This window comes from Macrosteles quadrilineatus, unplaced genomic scaffold (genome assembly GCF_028750875.1).
Source record: "Macrosteles quadrilineatus isolate MER2022 unplaced genomic scaffold, UCM_ALF_1.0 Scaffold_4__1_contigs__length_99947679, whole genome shotgun sequence".
NCBI classification, from domain to species: Eukaryota; Metazoa; Arthropoda; class Insecta; order Hemiptera; family Cicadellidae; genus Macrosteles; species Macrosteles quadrilineatus.
In genome coordinates, this window is record NW_026542597.1 from 83,438,391 (window position 1) to 83,463,131 (window position 24,741).

General features: G+C 34.6%; 2 protein-coding genes across 2 annotated transcripts; one reads left to right on the forward strand and one right to left on the reverse strand.

Annotated features, from left to right (window-relative positions):
- Positions 1-5,375: 5,375 nt before the first annotated feature.
- Positions 5,376-11,203, reverse strand: LOC128991561 (cAMP-dependent protein kinase catalytic subunit 1). The gene has a single exon (XM_054414556.1). The coding sequence runs from the start codon at positions 10,860-10,862 to the stop codon at positions 9,804-9,806; it is 1,059 nt and encodes a 352-aa protein (XP_054270531.1). The 5' UTR covers positions 10,863-11,203; the 3' UTR covers positions 5,376-9,803.
- Positions 11,204-16,792: 5,589 nt separating this feature from the next.
- LOC128993523 (uncharacterized) lies at positions 16,793-23,989 on the forward strand. Its single transcript, XM_054417485.1, has 3 exons — positions 16,793-16,944; positions 20,999-21,228; positions 22,995-23,989. The coding sequence occupies exons 1-3, from the start codon at positions 16,919-16,921 to the stop codon at positions 23,162-23,164; spliced, it is 426 nt and encodes a 141-aa protein (XP_054273460.1). The 5' UTR covers positions 16,793-16,918; the 3' UTR covers positions 23,165-23,989.
- The last annotated feature ends 752 nt before the right edge of the window (positions 23,990-24,741 follow it).

Sequence of the window (24,741 nt, forward strand, 5' to 3'; positions counted from 1 at the left end):
TCGAGATAGAATTAACCAAATCAGGAACTTCCACAACGAGATACGAGGCTGGTCTATAGTCTGTATCATGGAACCTGTCTCTTGACCCTTCATCTAACTGAGTGGCCAATGGTCCAAGGTCCGGGCCAGTCCCAGACGGAAAGTCAAGAGACAGGTTCCAGTATACAGACTGTAATGATCATTAGAGTGTGGGGCTTCTATCCTAGAGCGGTAGGTACAAACCGAAAAACATGTAGGGCAAAACATCTTTTATAATAATACCATTCGGCGATTTGGATTATACCTTCAGAGGTCACCTATAAAAACATATTCTGTCCCTTATGCAAGAGCTGTCTCTTTTAGAGACTCTCTGAACAAATTAACCATTTTTTAACTCCAGTAACCCTCTACTAAAAGTGGAAACATTAAAATACTCCCTTAGTATTACCTTTGGGGTGTTCATTTATTCGCCATAAAACGTGTAATTTTATCTTGTAAGTATATGCAAATTATTTCATATAGGACTAACTTCTCAGTAATTTAAAAATATAGTGTCATGAGAATCAATCCATCATTCAAAGTAATTTTTCTAAGCACTTATGATAACAAATATATTTCAAGTTATCAGACCCTTTATTTTTTAAACACAATTCCAAGCTATACAAATCCAACGGTGCTATAAAATTCACTATTTCAATTAACTTATTACTTTTCCATGCATGTACTCTAAAAACATTTACGTAGTCCAAGAATATTTATCACTTGGAAAAGTACAGTAGATTTTTCATTACTCAGAAATATGAACTGGAAATAATGTGTAGCTGTATTCCTTGTTAACTCTAAAATAAATGTCTAACTCCTCGTACCATAATTGTATATTAAACCACTTTGACACTTAAGGTATGAGCTGCAAGTGATGACCAGTGGAAAGATGAGAATAGCACTGGCCAGCGCATTAATGGAACCTTGTAAACAAATATGGCGGACAGGACGTGCCAATGAATATGTCCTTGGGGAACCTCACGCTACAGACCGTGATCCTAGTCCTGGTCAACCGACAGGATCCTGGTCAACTGGGATATTGTCCCGAATATGGGATATTTTGACTCGTCGTGGGATAAAGTGAGATTGCAGACTGGTTGTTATAAACAAAAGGATTTAGAAAAATATATAGGCCCTAAATGGTTATTTTTTCTTAGCCTATGTTCTTTTTCTTTTCTCATCAGATATAGTTCTTGATCGTGACAAGTTGGCTGCCCATCTGGAGGTAGTAATTTGATTCATTGTGGAGTTATCAGTGATCGCAGAATAGTTAGGGTATACACATCCAAACAACGAAAATAAAATTATTTTCTAAAATCCAAATTTTATTTTTTCAATGAATTTTTCAGTTTTTGGGGAGCGAGCTGTTCTAGTGGTAGAGGACGGGAATTTGGTCCCTGAGGACCCAGGTTAAAATCCCGCCAAATCATCTAAATAGATTCTATCTAAGAGATAATGTCGCAACCCTAGGTCTGCCTAAAGTCAGCTTAAAATTTTTATTAGTGGGATTTTATCTCGAATGAGGGATAGATTGACTCTTTGTGAGATTTTCAGTTAGCAGTTTGATCCTGGTATACAAAGCAACAACAATTTCGACACTTGGAATACAAATTTCGTATTTTATTTTTACATGTAGAGATTCTGATTGTCGTCACCTTAGTAAGTAAACGTGAGAGATTTGATTGTGAAAACGGAAAATTTGTGACTCTTAGTGAGTCTAACCAAAAAATTCCTTAAAGGTCACGAAACACAACGCGAGTTTTAAAAATAAAACCGGCATAATTCAGTACCAAACATTTTATTTGCCAGGGTAATAACTTAAATTGTTAAATTTGGAGAAACAACGTATACATGAGAGAATTACCGTATGTTAGAAACCCGTTCGACCCATCAAACCAAGGTAATTAACTACGTTCGGAAATTAATCGATTCTCATACACAAGGTATATTCACCACGATTCATTTCAAAGACTTAAAAACCTATGTATTCTGTGTATAGTCAATGGTATTTCTCACAACTTTTCTAAAACAATAAAAATTCAGAATCCAATCTATACCCAAGTTGCAAACGCAGGTGTGCCTATGGTAACACAACCGTAGAAAACCTCAATTCCTCTCTTGCCTCACCGCAGCCAGCCTCAATTAATTCAGACAATCTGCTGGTGTGTGTGTGTGTGTGAGCGTGCGCTTCTATTCTGTCAATTTAGCCGATACTCACATTGCCACCTAATTGGTTGTAATTACTCTTACATTGTTTTGTTGTCACTCGAACAGCTAGATGAATTACGGCGTTGAATTACTTTGTACTTTCTACATCAATTGAATCGTAGCACGATTTTTCAAATAAAAATAAAGTGAAAGTGACAAAATTAAGTTAAGTGTTTGAGAATTACTTTAAGATCCTGAAAGGAGGGAGTGATAAGAGTAGTTATGTGATGTGGTTAGAATGGTTGGATTAAATTTGTAAATTGTATGACAATTCGTTGTGAAAAACATCAAATATACACGCCAAATCGACTGTCATTATAAATTTGTGTAAAAACTAAAAGTGTTTTAAAATATTAAGTTGTGTTTTAGGTAAACGTAATGGTTTGGGTTTGTATACAAGTGATACATATGGGTGCACAATATTTTTGAGGTTGGGTGCAGAAGAAGACATCACACCAACTTAAACCAGTAGGACTATTGTTTTCCAGAGAGAACAATTTCAGCTTTTCAGTGTTATACAATTATTAAACATGTATTCCTAGATTTCTTTTCTAACTTTTTCGTTTTGTCATACTATGACAGTTAATTGATTGAAACCAATAATACGTCCAATACGAAATCTAAACTCTATAGTTACTTTACCTTATTTGATAAGTTGGGAGTACAGTATATTACCATCATTATTACTTAAAATATGTTTAAAGCCAACAAGAGTCGTAAATTACAAAACGACCTTTGCATAAATCAAACAGACCTAACCTCACCTAACCAATAAGATTGACACATTCATAAAGGCGTTTGTATAATCTGGACTTTAATATCAAACTGATATAGGTATTACATTGGATAACCTATCCAACCAAGTCCAAATTAACTACAAAGGTCGTTTAACACTTGCGTGATATTCAAGGTCGTTACTTATCTACCATATTTGTTGTATGATTACTTCATTACGTTTTAGCTTAACACTGTGAAAATTTGTTACAGAACATAAAATTGAAACTGAAAACAACCAACTGATAGTGTTAATAGCACAGTAAATCGTGCTTATCAAAGTGTAAAATTGTATAGTTATTTCTGAAGTAGTTTCCATGTACATTGAAAGAATTCCCAAGTTTCAAGAACTTTTATTCTGATATACGGTTAGTGTACTTATAATTTAGTTTTGGCTTTTTACTTTCTCCCCCTATACATAGTATATGGAGAAGTATTGTTTTTGTCAACATTTTTGAGAAGTGATGTCGGGATGTGTACAGAGCTACAAACTACACCTGTGGTTTTTGATATAGGTACAGTACAGTAATTTGATATATGGGTACAAATTTATGGTATCTCCAGGATTTTTTTCATTTTTTGTCATTTGTATTTTTAGTTGTGAAATTCCCATCAAAAAGGAAAGTTCATATTTCTGACAAAGAAGGGGTTTTGTACTCCAAAAGAAGTTCACCTAGTCTTCATCTCTGCTGCAATGGGGGATTTTTTTGCCGTTGTAAATATAATTGTTTAGCTTTGTCAAACATAGTTATTTGCAAGTAATTTAAATCTTACAATGTTGACTATAGTCTGTGTAATGGAACCTGTTTCCTGACCCTCCTAACCTAGGGATTGGCCAACGGTTTAAGGTCCAAGTAGAACTGGTTAGGAGACAGGCTCCAGGCTCCATCATTCAGGCCATAGAGATGGTCTGGTCCAGGTACTCAAAAATGACTAGGCTGCTTAAAACGTTATCCTGTACAGTGTACACCCCTCATAGTCGTAAAGTCGTAAGAGGGATTTATTCTGTTGAGAACGAGTGAAATGTACAAACATTTACATACATACTCTAAAAAAAAACACTAAAATAACACTCTCTTCACTCTAACCCTGTAAAATATAACAATTATGGGCATAAGAAAAATTAGCTCAGTTCCATTTGCCTAAGGTTGTTGTATGTTGAATTGAGCAAAGAATACCAGTGGAAATCCTCTGTGATCACAATATGGAGAATGGAATATGGAATCCTCTTAACTCACTTGGAGAGTTAAAGTTACGCCCTGAAAGTAATGTAGTTTAGTGTAACTTATTTTAAGGCCTACCAAGGCCAAAATGAGTTTACCTCTTAAGTCCCATCTGTTTCTGTAGATTCACTCCCATTTTAATGTAGCCAATTTTAAAATAAAAATTAACAGAATACATTTGTGTTTTTATCCACCAACTTTTCAACTGTGGGTAACCTGTGAGTGTGTGTTCCTCAACTAAAAATATTTAACTTAAAGTAGGCCTAAATGAAACTTATAGTTTATTTCATAAGAGACTCATTCAACCAATATTCTTTAGTAAAATAAGTGGCCAATGAACTATTGAGTGTAAACAATGGAGTCTTTTAAGTATTTTTTAGTTAAAAAGAAAATTACAATTGGACTAGGCCTAGATTGTAATTTTATAAAAAGTTGAAAGAGAAAAAAGTAATTGCACATGAAAAATTATGTTCTTCTTTTCAAAGTTTCATCTGCTGGAAACAGCTGTTTTAAAATACAAACTATTATGAGAGTAGTACCACCACTAGATAAGATATTACAGGTAGCCTAGTTTAAAGTTTCATGACTCACATAAAATCTTAAATAGCAAAAACAATTGACCAACTGCTGAAACACCTAAAGACAAAAACATCTTTTACTTATATCATAAAAATTGTGGTTTTACATTGTTTTTAAAATCTGTAAAACCTAGAAAACATAAACATAGGCCTATACCAGTTTCAGATTGTTGTACTCTTTAGTAAAATTCAAACCTAAAATGTTGCCATATTGGTAAAGTATACAATATAGGGTAGGCCTATGTATAACACTCTTCAAATCTTGATACTGTATAAAATATCTGGTACTTAGTATATCTGTAAATTATATAGGCTATAGATTTGTGGTTGGTTTCCTTTGCAGACAAAAGCTCAACAAATCAAAAATATGATACAAAATTCAATTAATTTATATTATTTGGTACGGTACTTTGAGAAGAAAATTGTTAACTAGGGCCTATGTAAATGTTACAAATACCAATATTTTTAATTAAGTATTTTAGAAAACTTAATTTTAATCGTTAAAAACCCTAACCAAATTGAAAAAGACTACAAATTTGAACCACAATACAAAGGTACAAATAAAACACTGTTGAATTCTACCTGATTTTATTTGTCATTTTGAAAACATTTTCAATTATAAATAAAATTTATCCAAGCAATTGTTAATGGCAGCGACACGTTTGTAAAGCTACCAAAAACTCTTATCTGTACACAGGGGGTATACACAAACATGGGGCTTACATACACTTACAAATACAATCTACTACAATCAATCATATTAAAATATATTTATAACTTACGATCTTGCTCGGGCGTGAACTCAAACCGCAAACTAACCGAAAACCGAGTCGAACTAAGCGTCAAATTTGATTGTTTGCCGCACTGAGTGCAGGCAGTAAATTCTCTATGTACACTGACATTGAACACCTTACATATGTTCGGGTTTAAAAAAGACAAAGATCGGATGCTACGGGAGACAGAGGAAATTATTGCCAAGCTAAAGCTTCCAATAGGCACGACTGTATCAAAATAGTCAACGTCGGGATTTTGACTGATTTCAACACCTAAATGACACTCTGAAAGGATAAGTTGGGCTGATAGAGAACACCTGGAGAGGCCAAATAAACTCCACACGGAACACACTGATCGTACGACACACTATATAGACTTGTGCTTACTGCCTGCAGTAGCTTGGTGAACTGATCAGTAAGACTGTACAAACAAATACCGAAATACCCGTAGTGACTTGACCGAGTAATCCATCTTCCGGCAAGTAAAACTAAGACTTTGAACTCAAATTTCAAATGAAAGTTGGCAAACTTTGGAAGTAAATTGCAAGTTGACGATTTAGTCAAGTTCTTAAGGTGTTCGATAATCCCATATGATTGACAAGTACAATTTCTAAGCTCAAAATAACACATTTTATAATCACAGTATGAATTAAAATAGACTTAATTTATTACAAGCCAAATTTATGATGAATAAATAAGCTCGGTTTTATAAATATTTAACATAGTAACAATGCAGGAAATAATATTACAGTAACTGAGCAATGCTGATAATCTAACTGTACCCAAGTTATTCGATTAGAAATTAGATAAGATTAAAACTTACTGGTTGTGAATTTTTATACAATAACAAGTTAAAAGACTGATACTTCTGATAATTGTGTAGGAGAGTCATTTATTTAAAGAGGAACAGTTAAAATACTAACTGAACATAGAATGATAATGAGCAGTCATAGAATTCAGCTACTGTAATCAATTTACAAGTTGAGATTTATATTTACAAGTTCTCAATTTATATAACAGAGTGCTGTTAATGAAGATCACTAAATACCTACAGTGAAATGTTACAGGAATACTGTCAAAATGATAATCTTAAAAATTGATTGTATAATAGTGTAAACTTGGCCACAGACCAAAACCCTTTAAGACAAAAATATGTTATCATATTTAGCATCTTAAGTTAACAATTGAAAGTAGAATTATGACTTGTTATGGGGTTATATTTATCTCAGCATTTTTATCAATTTTACAAGAGAGTGTGGTTGTTTAAAACACAACTAGAGCTTGAATGTTGTTCCTACACCTAGAGGCGACCCCAACTTTCACCCAAGCAAACCAAATTTTGTTACATGGAAATGAATATGTCTTAAGTACCCTAAAATTGTATGTTATGTATATTTCTATGTACAAAATATTTCAAACAAACTAGGTACAAATATTCGCCACAACAGGTTCATAACCGAGACTGTATACATTGACTTGACTTATAACAAAACACAGTTAAAACTCTGAGAAGAATCCGTTCTAAACACGCCTCCGCTTTGCCTCACGTTACAAAGGACGCGGTGATAGTCTTGAGCCGAAGATGAGTATACTTAGTCCATTCTGTCACGAGAGGAATATCCATTGAAATCGACAAAATGTCATAACGTCTTTTCACATCCTTACCGGTCGAGTAAAATACTGATTTCAAATGCAAAAACACTCAACATGCACACTTTGACTTATGTGATCATAAAACATACGTACGAGGTACCTCAGTTCAAATAATATACAAATTGTAATAAGACATTGGCGCTGCGGTTATACCTACACTATACCGTACTATAAACTACAAATAAATCTACATAAACAATTCATTGGATTTGATTTGTAACTATTTTTAAAACTTTTTAAACAATATAGCTTAACTAACAAAAATAGATACAACCGATAAACTCTGCAAACTTAAACAATGAATTTATCCCTATCTGTGCCAATCTGACTTTTAAGAATAAAAATTCAACATGCTCAACAACAACGTAGATTAAAGTTATTATTAATTATTAGATTACTGTAAATATATATGAGTTTTATGATCCCTTAAAATATCAGAAAACTAAATCATAACAGGAAACATTTTACATAAAATATCAAACTTAAACAGGAGTTACTCGATTGAGTAGGTAAACATTTAGGCTACAGAGACGATCTCAAAATTCAGTTGGTACAGAAAGGGTTAAGCCAAGTGTCAACGAACCACAGAACTCACAAGCGTACAGTGTTATATTACAAAGTCCTGACGGCCCACTGACATTAGGTCTCCAACTAAACAACAACAAATATATGCGATTTGTAGGTTATCACAAAACACTAGTTTGTACACCAACTTATAGACTTCATTGGTTATAATTTTGATCACAGTGACCACACCCTGCTTTCAAAAATAATATAACGACAATCCTAACCTAAGACTCTACAAAGGCTGTGAGAATTCACAGGATGTTTGTGTAAACAGAAATGATTGTATAGGCCTATGCCAAGATTACGGTTAAGAAATTGATGAAAAATGTTTGAATTGATTGGGGTCATTTACTGAGGGAAATACTCTACAAGAGCATTTTTGGTACAAAAACTAATTGTTATACAGGGAAATTTATCCGATAAACGTTAGTAATTGGTCATATCGAACTGATTGCATTTGCCAATACATGCTAAACGATATAGCCTAGGTACCGGTAATCAAACTAGTGTTGCTTTAAATAACAATTAGGAACACTTTGTGTAAAATTATACTATTTTTTTGTTGTACTCAGGCGTTTTCACAATTAAACTGCCCTGTAAGAAAAAAATTAATAGTTTCAGTGAAATACTAGACAATTAATAATTAAATGTAACATGTGAATTTTGTTTTGGATTTGGACAGGATGAAAATGTTCATAAAAAATTAGTTTTCTTATCAATGTGCCATTTTATAGTCTATTGCCTATTTTGGGTGACAATCCTCTGTAGGCTATAGTTCTTTTTAAGAATCGATAAGTTCGCTAATCAAAATTAGGCTACCGTAAACACAATATTTAGGTACGGCCTAAACAAAAATAAGTGTTTTAATCACGAGGTAGGTCATCTTAATAACAACGCAGCCAAATCTGCTACATAGAAAAATTATTTTTGACAAAGTGCCAATGGTGGTAAGTAGTAAGTTAGGCCTAGGCTATAGCCTATAAGTTTGTTGAACAATCAGTAGACCAACTTAGCAGTTTTAAAATTTTTACCACAAAAACACAAACTTCTCCTCTTTAAGTATGATAGATTGTAAAAAACAGAGGTTATTGATAGTTGGTACTTGGTCTTGGTGCCAAGCGGAATTGTAGGCTACTCAAACTGTTTGTTTTTCCCAAACATTCAAGAAAAGGTTTTTTTTTATTTTTTTACCTACGCTTTGACTTGGCTATGTTAGAATGATTAGGAGATGTTACTGTAGGGTTAATCATTTGTGTCGTAGCCTAACTTATGAGACTTTGCTGTTGAATTGTGAGTTAAAACTTTCAGGCCAAGTTAGTTGAAAATAATGTTTTTATTTTTTAATGTGGGCCTAACAAAAAAAGTTTATAGGGTAGTTTTTACATTAAAACTTAAATTAATTAGGTAGGCATGTCAAAAAATATTTTATGACTTTTCAAGCTAAGGGCCTAGCCGAGTAAAAATATCCTAGGCCTACTGAACATTCCTAACTTAAAATTGTTGTGAACCATTTAGTTTCTGGAACTTAACTTAATTGGCTGAAACTTACTTGTTTATGTTACAGTAACAATTTTCAATGTCAAGACTAAGGCTAATTACTGATTTAGCCAACAGCGAATTTTGTTTTGATTAAATTAATTCCCACCTCAAAAGTATTTATGTAAGCTTTGCACACTTTAAACAATACTGTTTAGCATATATAGGAAATACAGTGAGGTAACATAAAAATGTACAAAGCACATAGTTTGATACCTAACCGAATTATTTAATTTATACATATGTTTGTATCCAACAAAGATAAGTTACGGTATTTAAATTTAGGGCTCACTAGAGGACTAATAGACATATTGCCAATTAATTTATACAGGTTGTGATATGATATTTTACTTGATAGATGAAGTGAATGTGTGTCATGAGTATAAAGATGTTACCTAGAACGTACGAGATGTGGGGCAGCACTCTAGTCCTCCGACTTTGGTCCATGATTTAAGATCCTTGTTAAAAACTCAAAACTCTGCAAACTCCTTGGCACATTTTTCTGTAGAGGAGATTCGCAGAGCTTCCTCTTCGTAGTCATCAAAATTACTTGTGTCTCCAGGACCCTTGCACCGTGGGATGAAAGGAGCCTCGATTTTCTTTTGGAAAATGGCGATCCAATCTGTTAGTGCGAACCACTTGTGACCTTTGATGTCATTGACTCCGTTCTTCAAATTCCCATACCTCTTGGTGAGATCCACTTGCAGGAGATTTCGTAGAAGATCCTTGAGATCGGATCCAAAATGTGATGGGAAACGGACCTTTCCTGAGACGATTTTTTCGTATATTTGTATTGGCTGGTCTGCAAAAAATGGGGGATATCCTGCAGCCATTTCATAAACTAAGACACCCAGGGCCCACCAGTCGACAGCTTTGTTGTAACCCTTGCTGAGGATAATTTCAGGAGCAAGATACTCAGGTGTTCCACAGAGCGTCCAAGTTCGCCCTTTCACCCTCTTGGCAAAACCGAAATCTGTTACCTTCAGGTAACCTTGAGAATCTATAAGCAGATTTTCTGGCTTCAAGTCTCTATAAATGAGATCTAGGTAGTGAAGGTATTCAAAGGCTAGGACGATTTGTGCTGCATAAAATCTGGAGTGTGGCTCACTGAATCGACCTACTTTACGTAAATGGGAAAACATCTCTCCCCCAGGAACATACTCCAAAACCATGTACAGATTTGAATTGTCTTTAAAATGAAATTTGAGGCTGACCAGAAAGGGAAAACTAATCGCTTGAAGGATTCTCTTCTCGTTCAGTGTGTGTTCTACCTGTTTCAGTTTAACAACTTTTTGTTTGTCTAATATTTTCATGGCATAGTATTCTTTGGTGGGTTTGTGTTGAACTATCATCACTCTTCCAAATGATCCGGTACCCAATGTTTTTATTCTATCGAAGTCATCCAGGGCAGCTGTGTTGGTTGGATTTTTCTTCCATTTTTCTTCGAACTCTTCTTTAGCCTGGTCTAAAAACTCCTTTACACTCTCTGCTGAATCGCCTTTCTTGTTGGCCGTTGCGGCATTGCCCATGGTTTTGACTTTTGTGCCTTCCAGGGCTCCCAATAGCACTAACCAACCCTTCCTTTCACCAATCTGCCAGAACCTAAGTTCTGTTTTCACCAATTCGACAAAAACTCAAAAGGCGGAGACCCGATTCCCTTGTTGTTTGTCCACCTACCGTACCTCACTAGCACATCCTTTTGATAATCGGCACCATTTTCTTCCTGCACTCTTCTTCTACCTCACTACACACTAATTCACTCCACGTACTCTACAATATGCCACTAATTTTCGAAATTTTTATCGATAAGACACAGTCACAAGCATAAAAATGGCCACCGACCCCGGATTTTCAAGAGACGTCGTAATGTGAAAATGGAGAGCAGACGGGTCAATGATAGTTTAGTTTCTCGCCACAAAATAGCAGCACCGTACAGAGCCTATATCGTACATGCAGCGCTCCTGGCATGTTTCTCACTAACTATTAGAAACTAGCAATATCTTGACAGGTGCTGCACTCTATGCGGCATTTAGCTGACTCAATTGATTTGTGAGAAATATTTAGGATCAAAAGAACTTCCGGTCCCGGTCGGCCGGAAATGAGAGAATAGGAATGCTATCCAAACCTCTTCTTCTCTTATCATCGTTTTTAGATGTTGAATCTATATTATTAGGAAAAAACAAAGTCAGGTCAGGATGAGGTAGTCCAAAAATAATTCACGAATGCATGAAATTTTAAACATCATAAATCCTGTTTAGGCATCTTTTAAGATAAGATAAAGGCTTAAGATAGGCTTAATTAAGATAAATATAAAAATTGTATTTCCTAAGAAATCGCAAACTCCTAAAATGCTATACTGCTAGAAATAGATTATTTTATTGGATTTTACTATAGTTATTAAGTTAGCAATCTGAAAATAGATAGATAGTAAACTTCGAAACACTAATTTGATTGTTAGATGCGTTTATCCTTTTTTGACGTGCATCTTTGAGAGATGAATTGTAATCAATGCATTGAACGCACTATTGTAGTGCAGTATAACTAATAGCACATAAAACTGGATTTTAATCTTTATAAGGATTTTATCTTGTATTTGAGGATGGTAGATATAAGCAGCATATTTAATATATATGAGTATTTTATCTTTAAGTTATCTTTAAGTTTTGTGTTCTTGCAGTCTGCAGAAAATCTATATAATACAGTCTAGATACTACAATATATATCTTGCCGCGGAGTGTGCTATCTTCAAGGAGATTTTGGCATATACTTTTTATAGTCTGACCAGAAAAATAATGCGGCACGTTAGTGTATGAATTCGCTAATGTTTTTCGTGTTATCGTGTAAAAAGAGGCCACTTCGCCACAAAATGTTTTGGAGTTAGAATTTCTACAAGAACTAGCTATAAAAAAGATAACTTGAAGATAAAATAATTTTAGTTCTTTCTTGGTACCGAATATTCCCTTTATATCTTGCTACTGGGAAAATAAATATTTAAAAATTTTAATTTATAAAGTTTTCCCTTCTGCTTTCACAAACTTAACTTAGAGCTTCACAACCACGTTTATAAATACACGTGATTCACGTTCACGCTCAAACTTTCCATAAGCCCGTCTATTTTAAAGCCGGGTACAGGTCCAAGTCCAAAATAACATCTATTTGTCAAGCAGACCGTGTCTTCCGTGACGGCGTGAGTAGGAATTATAAATTTTGTACACAAACAAACAAAACTACATTTCATCGCTTTCTGCTGGGTAAGAAAGTGTAAAAAAGTATTTCAGCTATTTTTTAAAAAAGTTACGCTTATGCTCTGATCTCGGAAAATGGTTTCCTATTTATTTACTTCAAGACGCTGTTCCTGAAAAAAATTGTTACTTCATTACGTATTTTGACAAATTGAGTCCTTATATTGGCACAGAAAGACCGATTTTTGACAGAAACACGTTCGTACTTATGTTTTTTTTTTTTTTTTCTTATCACTTAAAATCAAAACTCAGTTTTTCTTCATGTTAACAACCAATGATGTGCCTATTCAACATTGATATCATAACACGCACGTAAGTTGTAGCATAAAAATCATAATTTTAAATTGAGTAAAGTAAGTAATGTCAATTTTTGAACATTAACATTTCTCTAAATCAATATAAATATACATTGTTGCTGGATAAAGTAGACATAAATAAAATAAATTATCGTTATAGTCTACTCTTTATCCGTGGTTCTATTTTAAAAACATTAATGGCGATTTCCCCCTTGCGAATGATAGATTCCCTGCCTACAGGCATTGACTAAGGAAATCCCTTGTCTGAGCTACAGGACTTCTAGGCCTAGTATGACTCTCCATGACATCTCGCAGTTCCAAATTAACTTTTTGCACCTCCGCAAGCCAAGAGAGACAGGAAGGTATTCTGTTGGTCTCCAAGAATAACTCGGCACCGTTCCCCGTTGTCCGCTGTCGTGTGCGAGAGCGTAACCGAGGTCACAGACCTCGGTCTCTTTGTTCCGAGGTTCTCGGCTCGCTCCCCGACTGTCGGTGGACGAGGCATCTGCCCGCCGTCCTTAGGACACCTGCCCCCACCTCCCGGAACTGAAAGTGACCAGACAGCTGCTAAATTTGGCATCTGCTAAGTGGTGAAATTGAATTTGAATACCCAAAACTATATGCCATGATTGGGGATGTTCTCGGACTACCCTCTTCATTCTTGGATAGACTAAGTGCTTTGAGATTGGAACTGACAAATTAATTTTTTACCCGCCTATCATAACATTCTAGGCTTAGGTAGCCCGGACCGTTTCCGAACATTACTTCCGGATATGCATAGAAGGTTTTGTTATCATCAAGGATAAAAATCAATTTGTGATTGGTGGGATTCGGACCTGGGAACTTGGGGACCGAAGTAGGCCTACCGTGGCGCGCTCAACCACTATACTAGCAAATATGATAGTAACATATTAATTATGAGCAATGACATGGAATACAATTATGGATTTTTGGGATAGTCCTCAAGGCATAATTGGCATTATCAGATTGATTTACCGATTGTGATTTTTACCTCTAACAATATTGGGGACGCAACTGGAACGAAGAGAAGGAAGGAAATTATCGAATCAAGATTTCATTTACTTTATGACACGTATTTTAAGGGGAGACTGAACCTTTTATGCCTTAAAAATTTAAATTTTTGTTTTTCATCTAAAATTAATCTCATCTTCTTCCTGATTAAGAAAATATATAATACTTAGAATATTAAAAAGCTTCTTATGATAACAATATATAAACAAAGCTAACTCTACCGAGGTTTCGGCCACACTATTCTTATGGCTTTAAGTGTGTGCTGCAAAGCTTTAAGTGTGTTTTTCCGAACGTTTTTTTTATCTTTAGGTACACATAGTTCAAAAACTGTAATACACAGAGACTTAAAATTTTGCATGAATTAGTCTGGGTATTTGGTGAGTACATTAAACCAATCATATATTGATTAGTTAAAAATTTTCATTTAAAAAATAACTCATTTTTATTTTAAGAATATCGCATAAAAAATTTGTATTTTTTAATTATTGAAAATAATTTTTTATGTTGATATATTTATTTAAAAAGTGGTTTAACATAAAGATATGGATATGGTAATTAAGTTTGCAAAAAATCAGTATGATAGGTTTAGTAGTTTTTGTGATATATGTACTTGAACTTGTAGAGAATATCCATTTAAAAAGCATTGAACCAAAAAGGCCCTTCTAACTTAGTAACATTTATGCCCCCTTGCTTCCTTTGGATTTTAATTTCGGAAATAATACAGAAACCTTTCCCAGATGTTGAACAGTTTCCCAAAGTTTCTCTAAAGATATGTGAATAGTTTGTTGTTGCACACGAGGCATAAATATATTCGAGGTGAGGTAGGAATACTAATAGCTAATACAATGGTATATATTTTCACAAATAAAACTTCAAATGCCAACACACAAAAAAACACTGGTCGTATTGCAAAAAAGCTACTTAGCTTTTTTACAGACACGAACATTAGCAAGTTAATGTGAAAATGTAAAATATCACCAACATACTAAAACTCTGAAAACCTACTTTTACACCCATCTACATACACTACAACTTTAATTTTATATGTTTACCAAAGTCCATCTACATACACTACAACTTTAATTTTATATGTTTACCAAAGTCCATCTACATACACTACAACTTTAATTTTATATGTTTACCAAAGTCCATCTACATACACTACAACTTTAATTTTATATGTTTACCAAAGTCATACAATCTTACTTTTGTAAAACGAAATTACTTTAACAAGCATCTAGATGTTGCAGTTAAAACAGTTATATGTTTTTTACAAATGCTGTCTTTTCATACATGAAATGCAACAACCAAAAGCTGCACCTCGATACGCAATATTTTCCGTTATCAGTTGAAACAGTAAGGGTGTGATAAGGACAAGGTGATAAGCCGCATGCGTGCCGCAATCGATTCGACCAAAGTGACAGTGAATTACTATCCATCAAAACTCCACCCGAGATCGATCAGCTGTTCGTCGCTATTGTTTGTGTTTATGTGCGAATAATTTAGCAGGCAGTGGACACAGGGGGAACTGGAATCGGTTCAACAAATGAAATTGTGTTAGGAAAAAGAATGCTGATTGCACGAATCAATTACTCGTTTGCATGACCTGTTTTTTTTAGTTTGGAAATAAAGAGAAAATGTGTTATTAAGGTGTAAAATTTCTTAAAAGCGTTCACTTTTTAGGAAAAATGTCAAATTTTAACGAATACATCGTAAAAAATCACGTATGATAATGTAAATACAAGTAAATCAAGAAAGTGCATTTCGAATTTTTTGAAATGTTGCAATGATAAAATCGGAAAACTACACAATATTTACCATAAATTCTTACAATGGAAAACAATTATAGCATTATACTGCAAATATATTCCACATATCCAACATCCAAATACATAACTTATAACTTAAAGCAATGTAGTCTTTGAAAACAGCATTCTCAGAAAAAGTTATTTGAACTAGGTATTGATTCCGAAGATCCATTGGTTAGAAAACCGTAAATTTTGAACTTGTAACCGTGCGACTTTTTTTGTGTTGTATTTTTTTTTAATAATTGATTTCATAGCAAAACTTTCATATGACTTTATTTATGCTTTTTAAAGAGAAAATAAATGGTACGCCGTGCGCAGCCTTACTTACTGTATTGGATTACTGTATAAGTAGGTATAACAAAATAATTTACTAGGAGTCTATGATTAAAATACAGCATAATAACATAGATACAAGAAATAGTTACACAGAAGCATTTGGATTAGTTGAAATATTATAATTAAATTTTGTGAAGTAACAAATAAGTTAAATAATGGTTAAACCCCAAAATACCAGTACAATCCTGGACAAAAATGTAGCTGATTCGTAAAAATTACAAGGAATGTCTTAAAAAGTACAGTACGTTTAGTACCTATAATTATGTAAATAGCCTAGTTAGTATAATCTATACGCGAGAAAGGTATGAGAAATATTTTGTAGTTTCAGTTGTAACAGTGATGACCAGCATAACTAAGCATGATTAAATAACAATCAAGTGCCTATAAAATCTGTAATATTTGTAGAGACTTCAAATTATTAATTAGCCGGTTTAATTATTGTACATGAATTCTGAAAAAAACATGTTTCATATTTTAATAAAATAGTTCTTCGTGTAAATTACAATTCCCAGATTAAAATATTCTATTGCACATGGAATTTACAACTTTCGTATACAATTTTAGCACCGCATGCTCAGAAACTGCATAAACAAAATCAAGTAATCTATTTTGCCGCTACAAGAGATTGTGAACGCGGGAAAAGAACTCGTGTAGAAGGTCACTGAAACACTTCATGCGCAAAACCTATGCGCAGAAACAGAATTTCAAGACATACCGCCGCTCCGTGCCGCCAGACTTGTGAAGCCGAAGCTGATTCGTTCTTTCGAAGTGAGAGTTTGAGTGAAGCGGTTGTCGTCGGTGTTGTTAGTCGATTTGATACAGCTTTCTCGCCTTTATTACCGTTTTAATTACGTTAAACTTGTGTTATAATATGGCCGATACCGCAGCAGAAGTAAAGTAAGTAGTTTTACACGTTCAGTTTTATGTAAAATCATAGATTTAGCGACTTTCTAGCATCGGCATTGTTTTGGCGGTTGACGCACAACAACATGGCCGCCCACCATTCTGGTGCTTTGTAATAATAACCATTCCTTAGTTTCTCGTAAAATGTCCTTCAATGCTTGATACTCCTTATTAACCGGATATATTTTTTGTTTTTGTCTTGATTTGGAAAGGTGTAATTCCGCATTTTAACACTTGACTCTCGCTTGGTAACACGTGAGATGATCCCGCCAATTTAACCGGCATTTCAGAAACGTGGTCGTAGGCCTACCGGCGCGGTGACACACTAAATGAAATAGATGTAATAATTGTCAATACGCGTTTTGGGCCTATTAGGTAGTTGATATCTAAATGCTGTAGGAGTAGCCTAAGATAAGTAGACTAAGTTTAAGTTAATGCCTGCCAGACTTAGGAGCTAACTTAGGCCTATAACTTGGGGCTAGGATAGGACTAGGCCCAGGCCTTGGTGAATAGAAGTGACCTTGATTTTTGCATGGGTTGTTTTTTATAGGTATTTCAGTAGCAAATAGGCCCATAGTATATTTGAAACGAAGTAGCTAAATGTAAGCTATCTTATGGTCTATTGTACCTAGGCCTAACTTAATTGTAAGTTAGGCTAGCTTTGGCTAAATTTAGGCCATTAGGTTACCGAACTGTAGAAGCGATGATGTGAAAGACCCCGTCTTAACACTGCGTTTTAAAGAATGTAGCCTAGGGGTACACTCCCGTATCTTTTGTAAAAAATCTCCAAATAATAAAATGGGCTGCACTTTACTTTATGTCCGAACTTACACTCATTCGAATGAAAATATCGATCGATAGGCTATATCATTTGATAGTTAACTGGTTTGTTTGGACCGTTGGAAGCAAAATAAAATAACTTAGGTAAGGTTAACCTAACCAAACAATATAGGCCTACTTATCGAATGACACAATCAATAAATCAATATTTTCATTCGAATGAGTGTAGGACGTAAGTAAAGTGCAGCCAAAAAATGGGTAGGCCTAGGCCTACACTTCTATATCAAACAACCAGAGTGACAGGCCTGTTGATTATTCTATATATCGTTCGATATTTTCATCCGGTTGTTTGTGCCAACAGATAACTTAAGTTATGGAAGTGTAGCTTACCCAAAGAAATGATTTGATATTTATAGGTCGATCAATATATTCATTCGGGGTTTTTTTTTACTACAGATAAATACGTAATTCTAACCTAGCCTAGGCCTAAGTAAGTTACCCTGGTTTGCCTAGGTCGGTGCAGTGGTTTGCCTAATGTTAAAGGGAATTTTCATTAATTAACTTATTATTGATAATTTCTTTTCGGTGTAACTTTGTTATCGATAGCCTATTTTTGTTTTCCTCTACGATCCATAACTTAGGCTACATAATCCTTCTGTTTTAATATCTCCAAACGCTTTTAATATGAATTGAGAACTGACTTAAATTAATCTTGTTTAGGCAAAAATAATAAGTTGTAGGCTTGGCCTACGATAAAGGGGCCTACATGGATTAAGAAATGATAAGTACTAACTTTTTCTAAACTAACAAAACTAACCAAACTTGCTGTAGGCTAAGTTAACTTACCGTTTCAAAATTCCGTTTAATTACTTACTAACCTATAGTGCACTAACTTAGGAGGGCTAGGCCTAAGTTAATGTGTAGTTGAAAATGTTTGAGTTTGTGAGGTTCATCTGTAGGCTCAAGTTTCCTCTTTAACCAAGTTATTGTGTCGCTTGTTTTAGGCTTTTAAGTAAGTTACCGGTAGTTGTATGTTAAGTTAGATTCCCTCTATTTATGGGTTCAGTTAATTGGGACTTCCATGGTGTCGACAGCCAACTGCATTATAACATAACTTAGGCCTAAGTTACTTGATCTTTGTTTCAGATCTTTGTTTCATCCATAACCTAAAAAATAGTTTAAATAGAACACTGGTTTAACTTAGCACTGGTGTATTATTGTTGTGTTTGAGGAGCGAGCTGGTAACTTAGGCTATCGCGGAGGTTTGATGTCCAGTGTGCAGATTTCAATCCCCATCAAATACCGTTTTTAAGCTAGCGCCTGTGTTAATGCCGAGAACCTTTGTTAGGTCATACCTTGACATAGGCTAATGTGGAAGATAGTTTTGGTCTAGAGCTAAGTTGAGATAAGTTAGCGGTCTTGATTGTAAAGTTTCGGCTATGACAACAAAATGTTGTTTAGCCTAACTTATTTTAGTGCTGTAGTATAATACAGTCTCATCATAGTTTAAACTTACCGGTTTTCTCCATGTAGGCCTATAGCCTATAACGTCTAAGTTAGTAACTTGGACCTAAGTTGGTCATCAATTTTTTGCATAGCGGCTGGTGGTTTCCAGAACTTGAGTTACTTGGACAAAAGTTTTGATACCAGGCCGAAGTTTAGCTGTCCCTTATATTTGATCTAACACCTTAACTCAACGCGTCACAAGCGTCTTATCGGTCATAATAGTCGCTGATTTAAGTTAACCAAGTTTAAACTTAGGCGCAGGATAGGCGTCCGGGCAGTTACTGTCACAACCTAACTAACCAAACTGGCTGATAATTTTAAAAATCAAATGAAGGCTAAATTCTGTTCATAAAATAAAATTATGAATAGGCCTACCTCATATTTTAACAAAAGATGTAGCCTACAGTTAAGAAGAAATGGCATTCTAAGCAAAATCTTTGACAAAAAGTGTCACCGATGTGTTTTGATCCAGATACCTCTTGTTCATTAGCCGAGTGCTCTATCCACTACACCACAAACTCCGATGGCTATATCGTATCGTTGTGGTAATTGTATTTCGGACCCCCCACAACCCGGTGATGTTAGTGACGTACGCCTAATCCAAGTTCGGTTACCAGACGCGTATCCTTTAAGTTAAACTTATGGGGTCACGGGGGAAAATCGGACCTAACTTAGGGTAACTAATATAAAGTTCCCCAGACCTGTCTTTTGTTTTCCACCTTGCTGCAGGCAATGATTAAGTTCATGCAGTAATCGGTGAGAGGGAATATTCTGTGAGAAGGCAACCAGCTCAAATTGTTATGGCGCAAAATAATGATTATGATTAAGCTAGGCTTAGGCCTATCTCATGTCAAAGGCTATAAAGGTGAAACGTTTTCATCGTTTGTGTCCTCGTACCTTCCCATAGTCACTGAAATTTAGTTTGACCAAATGGTTAGACATCCTGTAAAACCTAGGACTTGAGTTATTGTTAAATATTGCTAGGAATTCATTTTTTTGGAATGCACGCTTCAAACTAGATGCCTATATAGCCTAGAAATTATTAGCCAATGAAAATTAATTTAAATTTTGAAATTAATTTTTAGTTTAAGTTTTAAGTGGATTATTGATCAATAACTTGCTGTAAGCTACAGGAAATAGAAATTAATTATTCATAACTTGAAATTTTTTTTAAGAATCTTTGGATTTGTGAATTAAATTAAGTTATTCATTTTGGTTGATTAACTTAGTAAGATAGGTCAACTTAAGGAGGGCTACACTTTATCGAAAAACAAAGATTTGGCGGTCTTCTAATTCCATTTATGGGTTTAACTTATTCAGTTAAAAAACTAGTTAAGTTAGGTTGGCATGTTTGTTTTTAAGGCCTAACCTTGAAGATTAGGATTTCTCTTTTGTCAGCTTTGAACTTAAACGGGTTTAACTCACTTTACTTCTGTCATGTTATAAAACGCAATCAGGCCAAAATGCCAAGGAAATAAAATTTACATCATGTTTAAAATTAATTTCTTTCTTTGTTTTAACAAAATATCCATGCATATTATGAATAATCATTGCTAGCGTGTAAGATGAGTACCATTACCTATTGTGTAAACTCTGTTACTAAGTTAACACAGACTTCTTTGATCAGGATCAATAGATCAGAGCCGTATAATCAAATAAGTTTTTTAGCCTAGGTGAATCCCCTCAGGGAAGAAGCTATTTTGTTTTCAATTTGGTTTTATTTCTATGTGTAAATGTGGTCTAACATCTGTGTTTTTTGCAGGCCCACCCAGGCATCGCCTGAAAAGAAAGTTGAGAAGGTCGAGAAGGAGGAGAAGGTAGTTGAGAAGGAAGTAGAGAAAGTAGAAGAAAAGACGGAGGAGAAGCCTGTAGAAAACGGAAACGCAGACAGCGAGACACCAAAGGACAACGGCACGGCGGAGGAACACGAGGAGGACTCAAAAGACTCAAAGGAAGAAGAAACGAAAGAAAACGGAAACTCTACCGATGAAAGTAAGGCATTTTACTGAAAATTGGCAACTAAGTTAGTCTAAAGTCTGAACAAGGGCGGAAAGTAATACATAATACTCATTGCTTGTGACTGCTTTTAATAATGAAAATTAAAAAGTGGCCTAGTGGTAAATCCGACACTGTCTGGTCCATAGATGGGGTTTAAATGGTATATTAATCACTACCTATGTTTTTACATTAAAATTGATTAATAATAAGTTTAAATAGATCTTTTCAAACAAACATTTGAATTAGTTTTCCAATTAGTCATTCATTCCTTAGACTACTCACAGTTTTTTGATAGACTTAAAAAATATATGTTGTATTACTTTTTACACTCCTAACACTTGTATGGTTGGCAATCGTTTTAAATAGTTGATATTCAACATGTTGGTGTGAGTCATATATGACCAACTGTAGCTTTCTGTGTCCAAGGTCATTGCTCCATGTGGCAACAATAGTGTTGTTTTGTTAAGTGATTTATTTTCAATTTGCCTTCTAATTTCAGTCATTGTTGCTGGTTAAGAGGTCACTTTTTGTTCAATTTACCATGCATTGGTAGGGTTTGTGGAATAAATCTATTTGAATCCTTAAATAAATCTTAGTCTTAGGCTATATTAAAATGTTATTAATTACCGGTATTAGTCGAACACATTTAAAACCTTTTTGCAAAGCTACTACACAGGGTATCTCCGTCTATTATGGGGTAGCGTTTAACAGGATTAGTTAAACTCCCCTCGTACTAATTGGTAACAGCATAATGACAAATCAGGTCAAAAGCTTGGGAAACTTGAAAAATGTGTTTTGACAGTGTTTGAATTATTGTCCTCAGATCATCAGCTTATCATTATGGCCCCTAATGTTCACAGTTATCTGGTAATTTAGATGAGACTACAGTTCCCTTATCCTCCTAATCTTTTTATATTTTGGTTTCTATTCATACCAAAGATTTACAGTATTGAGTTTTGGTTATTTCAGAACCTTTGATAAATAGGCCTAGTACCTCATTAAAACGGACAAGCCGCGTCCAATCTGTTAAATTAAAAGACTACTAGCAATCATTTTGTTTAGGTAGAAAATATTTCCACATTACAATAAAACAAACAGCGATAATGATTCACTACGCAGGCTTGTAGCACTTCGGTTACGCATCAGGTTTACAGTTGCTGAAAAGACCCAGGTTGCGCCCTAACCTAAACAACAATAATTACTTGCGCTCGACTATCAATATTGTACTCTTATAGAGCAGCTACCAAAAATAATATTTTGTATCATGTTTATTTGTTGTAAATGCTATCCGGGCTGTCTGGACTTAAAGCTGACTGACTTAACGAGATTGTACCCTACAACATTTGAGAACAGTTTGTAACAATGTTGGCCTGAATTTTGGAACATTTGCATAATTTCACTATCCTAAAACCCCCGTTAAACTGCACTCCACAAAACTAAAAGTTGGGTTTACCATCATTTAAAAACTCAATTAATGTAACGAAAATGGGCTAGTCAAGGGGAGTTTAAAGAAATTTATTTTGTGCATACTTGTCATTTGAAAGTGATTAAAAAATAATAATACAAAACCCACTGTTGTAGATCTCTTTGAATATAAATAGTCTTTAAAATCCTACTGTTTTATAAAAAAGTGGTTATTTAAAATGGCTGTCTCCTTAATTGCGGTTAGTCGGGAGAGTTGACTGTAAGTAAGTTTATTGATAAAGAATATTGATTTCAGAATGGTTTTAACCGCAACGTGTTTTTGGTTTTTTTTCCAGAAACGAATGGAGTAAAAGCTCCGAATTCAGGATATAAGAGGAAATCGGAAGGCGCAGGAGACGCCCCCGACGGAGCCCCAGCAGAGACCGATGCAGTCAGTCCGCAAAAGAAGGCCAAGCTAGACGAAGAGGCTCCCACAGAAAACGGAGTAGCAGAACCGGTTGCCTAAGATTATTTGTGTCTATTCGATGTGCTAGGATGTGTGTGATTGAGTGGGTAGACTGATTCAAACTGTTTTTATTTTTTTACTTTCATCCGCCACTACCGCGGTATACCCACTTGATGAACTACTTCGTTTTTATCTGTCCTCATAAGTTTTAGACTCATCCGAGTGGTTGTAAAAGTGATAATTTTTTTCAGTGTTAATTTTCATCATTCCTTCTTATATATTTTCGTTGGGGCTCGGAAACAAGTTGGGGATCTATTAGTGTAAGAACCTGTACTTAGAATGTACCTGGTGGCTATGTGTACAAATTAGTTACCTACCCCTTAACTATTCCAGCATTTTAAGTGAGTAATTTAAACATGTTGTTACTAAGCGCACGTTTGTCCCGTGATATTGACCCTGTTGTTATGTAAACAGTTGATGTTGTTATTAGTGAATAAGATAACAGTATTATGGTGCATATGAAGCTGTCTAGTAAAACCTAATGTTACTATTACTACTTAAAATGAATCGGGTTAGGTCAAGTTTAATGTTCAATCGACTACCTTTTACGATGCTGCCAAATTTTTTATCATCAGATATGTAACCGACGTGCATTTTATCCTAAGACTGTTTAATTGTATTAAATATCCTCATGTCAATTCCCCAAAGTACTAAGTAAGTTAATCTTGCCCTTTTGAATTGGCCCGACCTAGTGTTTATTTTCATGACAAACGTTGATCTGTATATTTGACTATGACATAGTTTGGAAACTAACATAATTTATTTTGACTGTGTTCATAATTTTATATCTTAATCGATTTGCAATAAAGCATTTAGTTTCCACCATATACTTGTGTTTATTTTCCTGAACTTTATAAATGTTCGTAATGAGATAGAAATCTTGGGTTTTACATGTTATAGTCTTGACTGAAACAAACTTGTACTTCTCAATGCAATTGCACATATGATTTGAAAATCTATCTAATACATTCTTGAGGTTTTTTACAACACACACTGTTTAACTTTTGAGAGTAATTTCATAAAAGTGGATCTCTGGGATCACAAGATGAGATTTTAAAAGGTTCCACACAATTCTGGCATGTATTGTTTCACCAACCATTGTGCTAAAATTATACAAGGACATGACATGTTATTATTGAATAATCATGAATGATATTTGACAAGACTACTATGGTCCATAGAGAAAAAAAATTACTGTAGTATACTTCATTCAAATTGAAGACACTTTGGGCCTAAATGAAGCAATCATCATTCAGGTAGTAAGGATAAGATGTACAGTGTGGGCATCAACTTAACTTTAACACGCAATAACTTTTTTGACCTTTATTAGTCTTGAGGTTACAACGGACCGACTAACCTAGTTATGTTATTTTCCATACTCAAGGTGGTAAAATGGGTTGACTACACCATTTTTTTTTTTTTAGCAAATTTATCAATTCAGATGGAGACACACGTAGGTGCGTATTTTAACCCACATGTGAGAGTAAAATGGAGTTAGATGCCTTGCGTAATTTTGTTACTGTAAGACCAGTTTTTCATTTGGCAAAAGTCCAATGATTACTGGGTCCTGTTTCGAA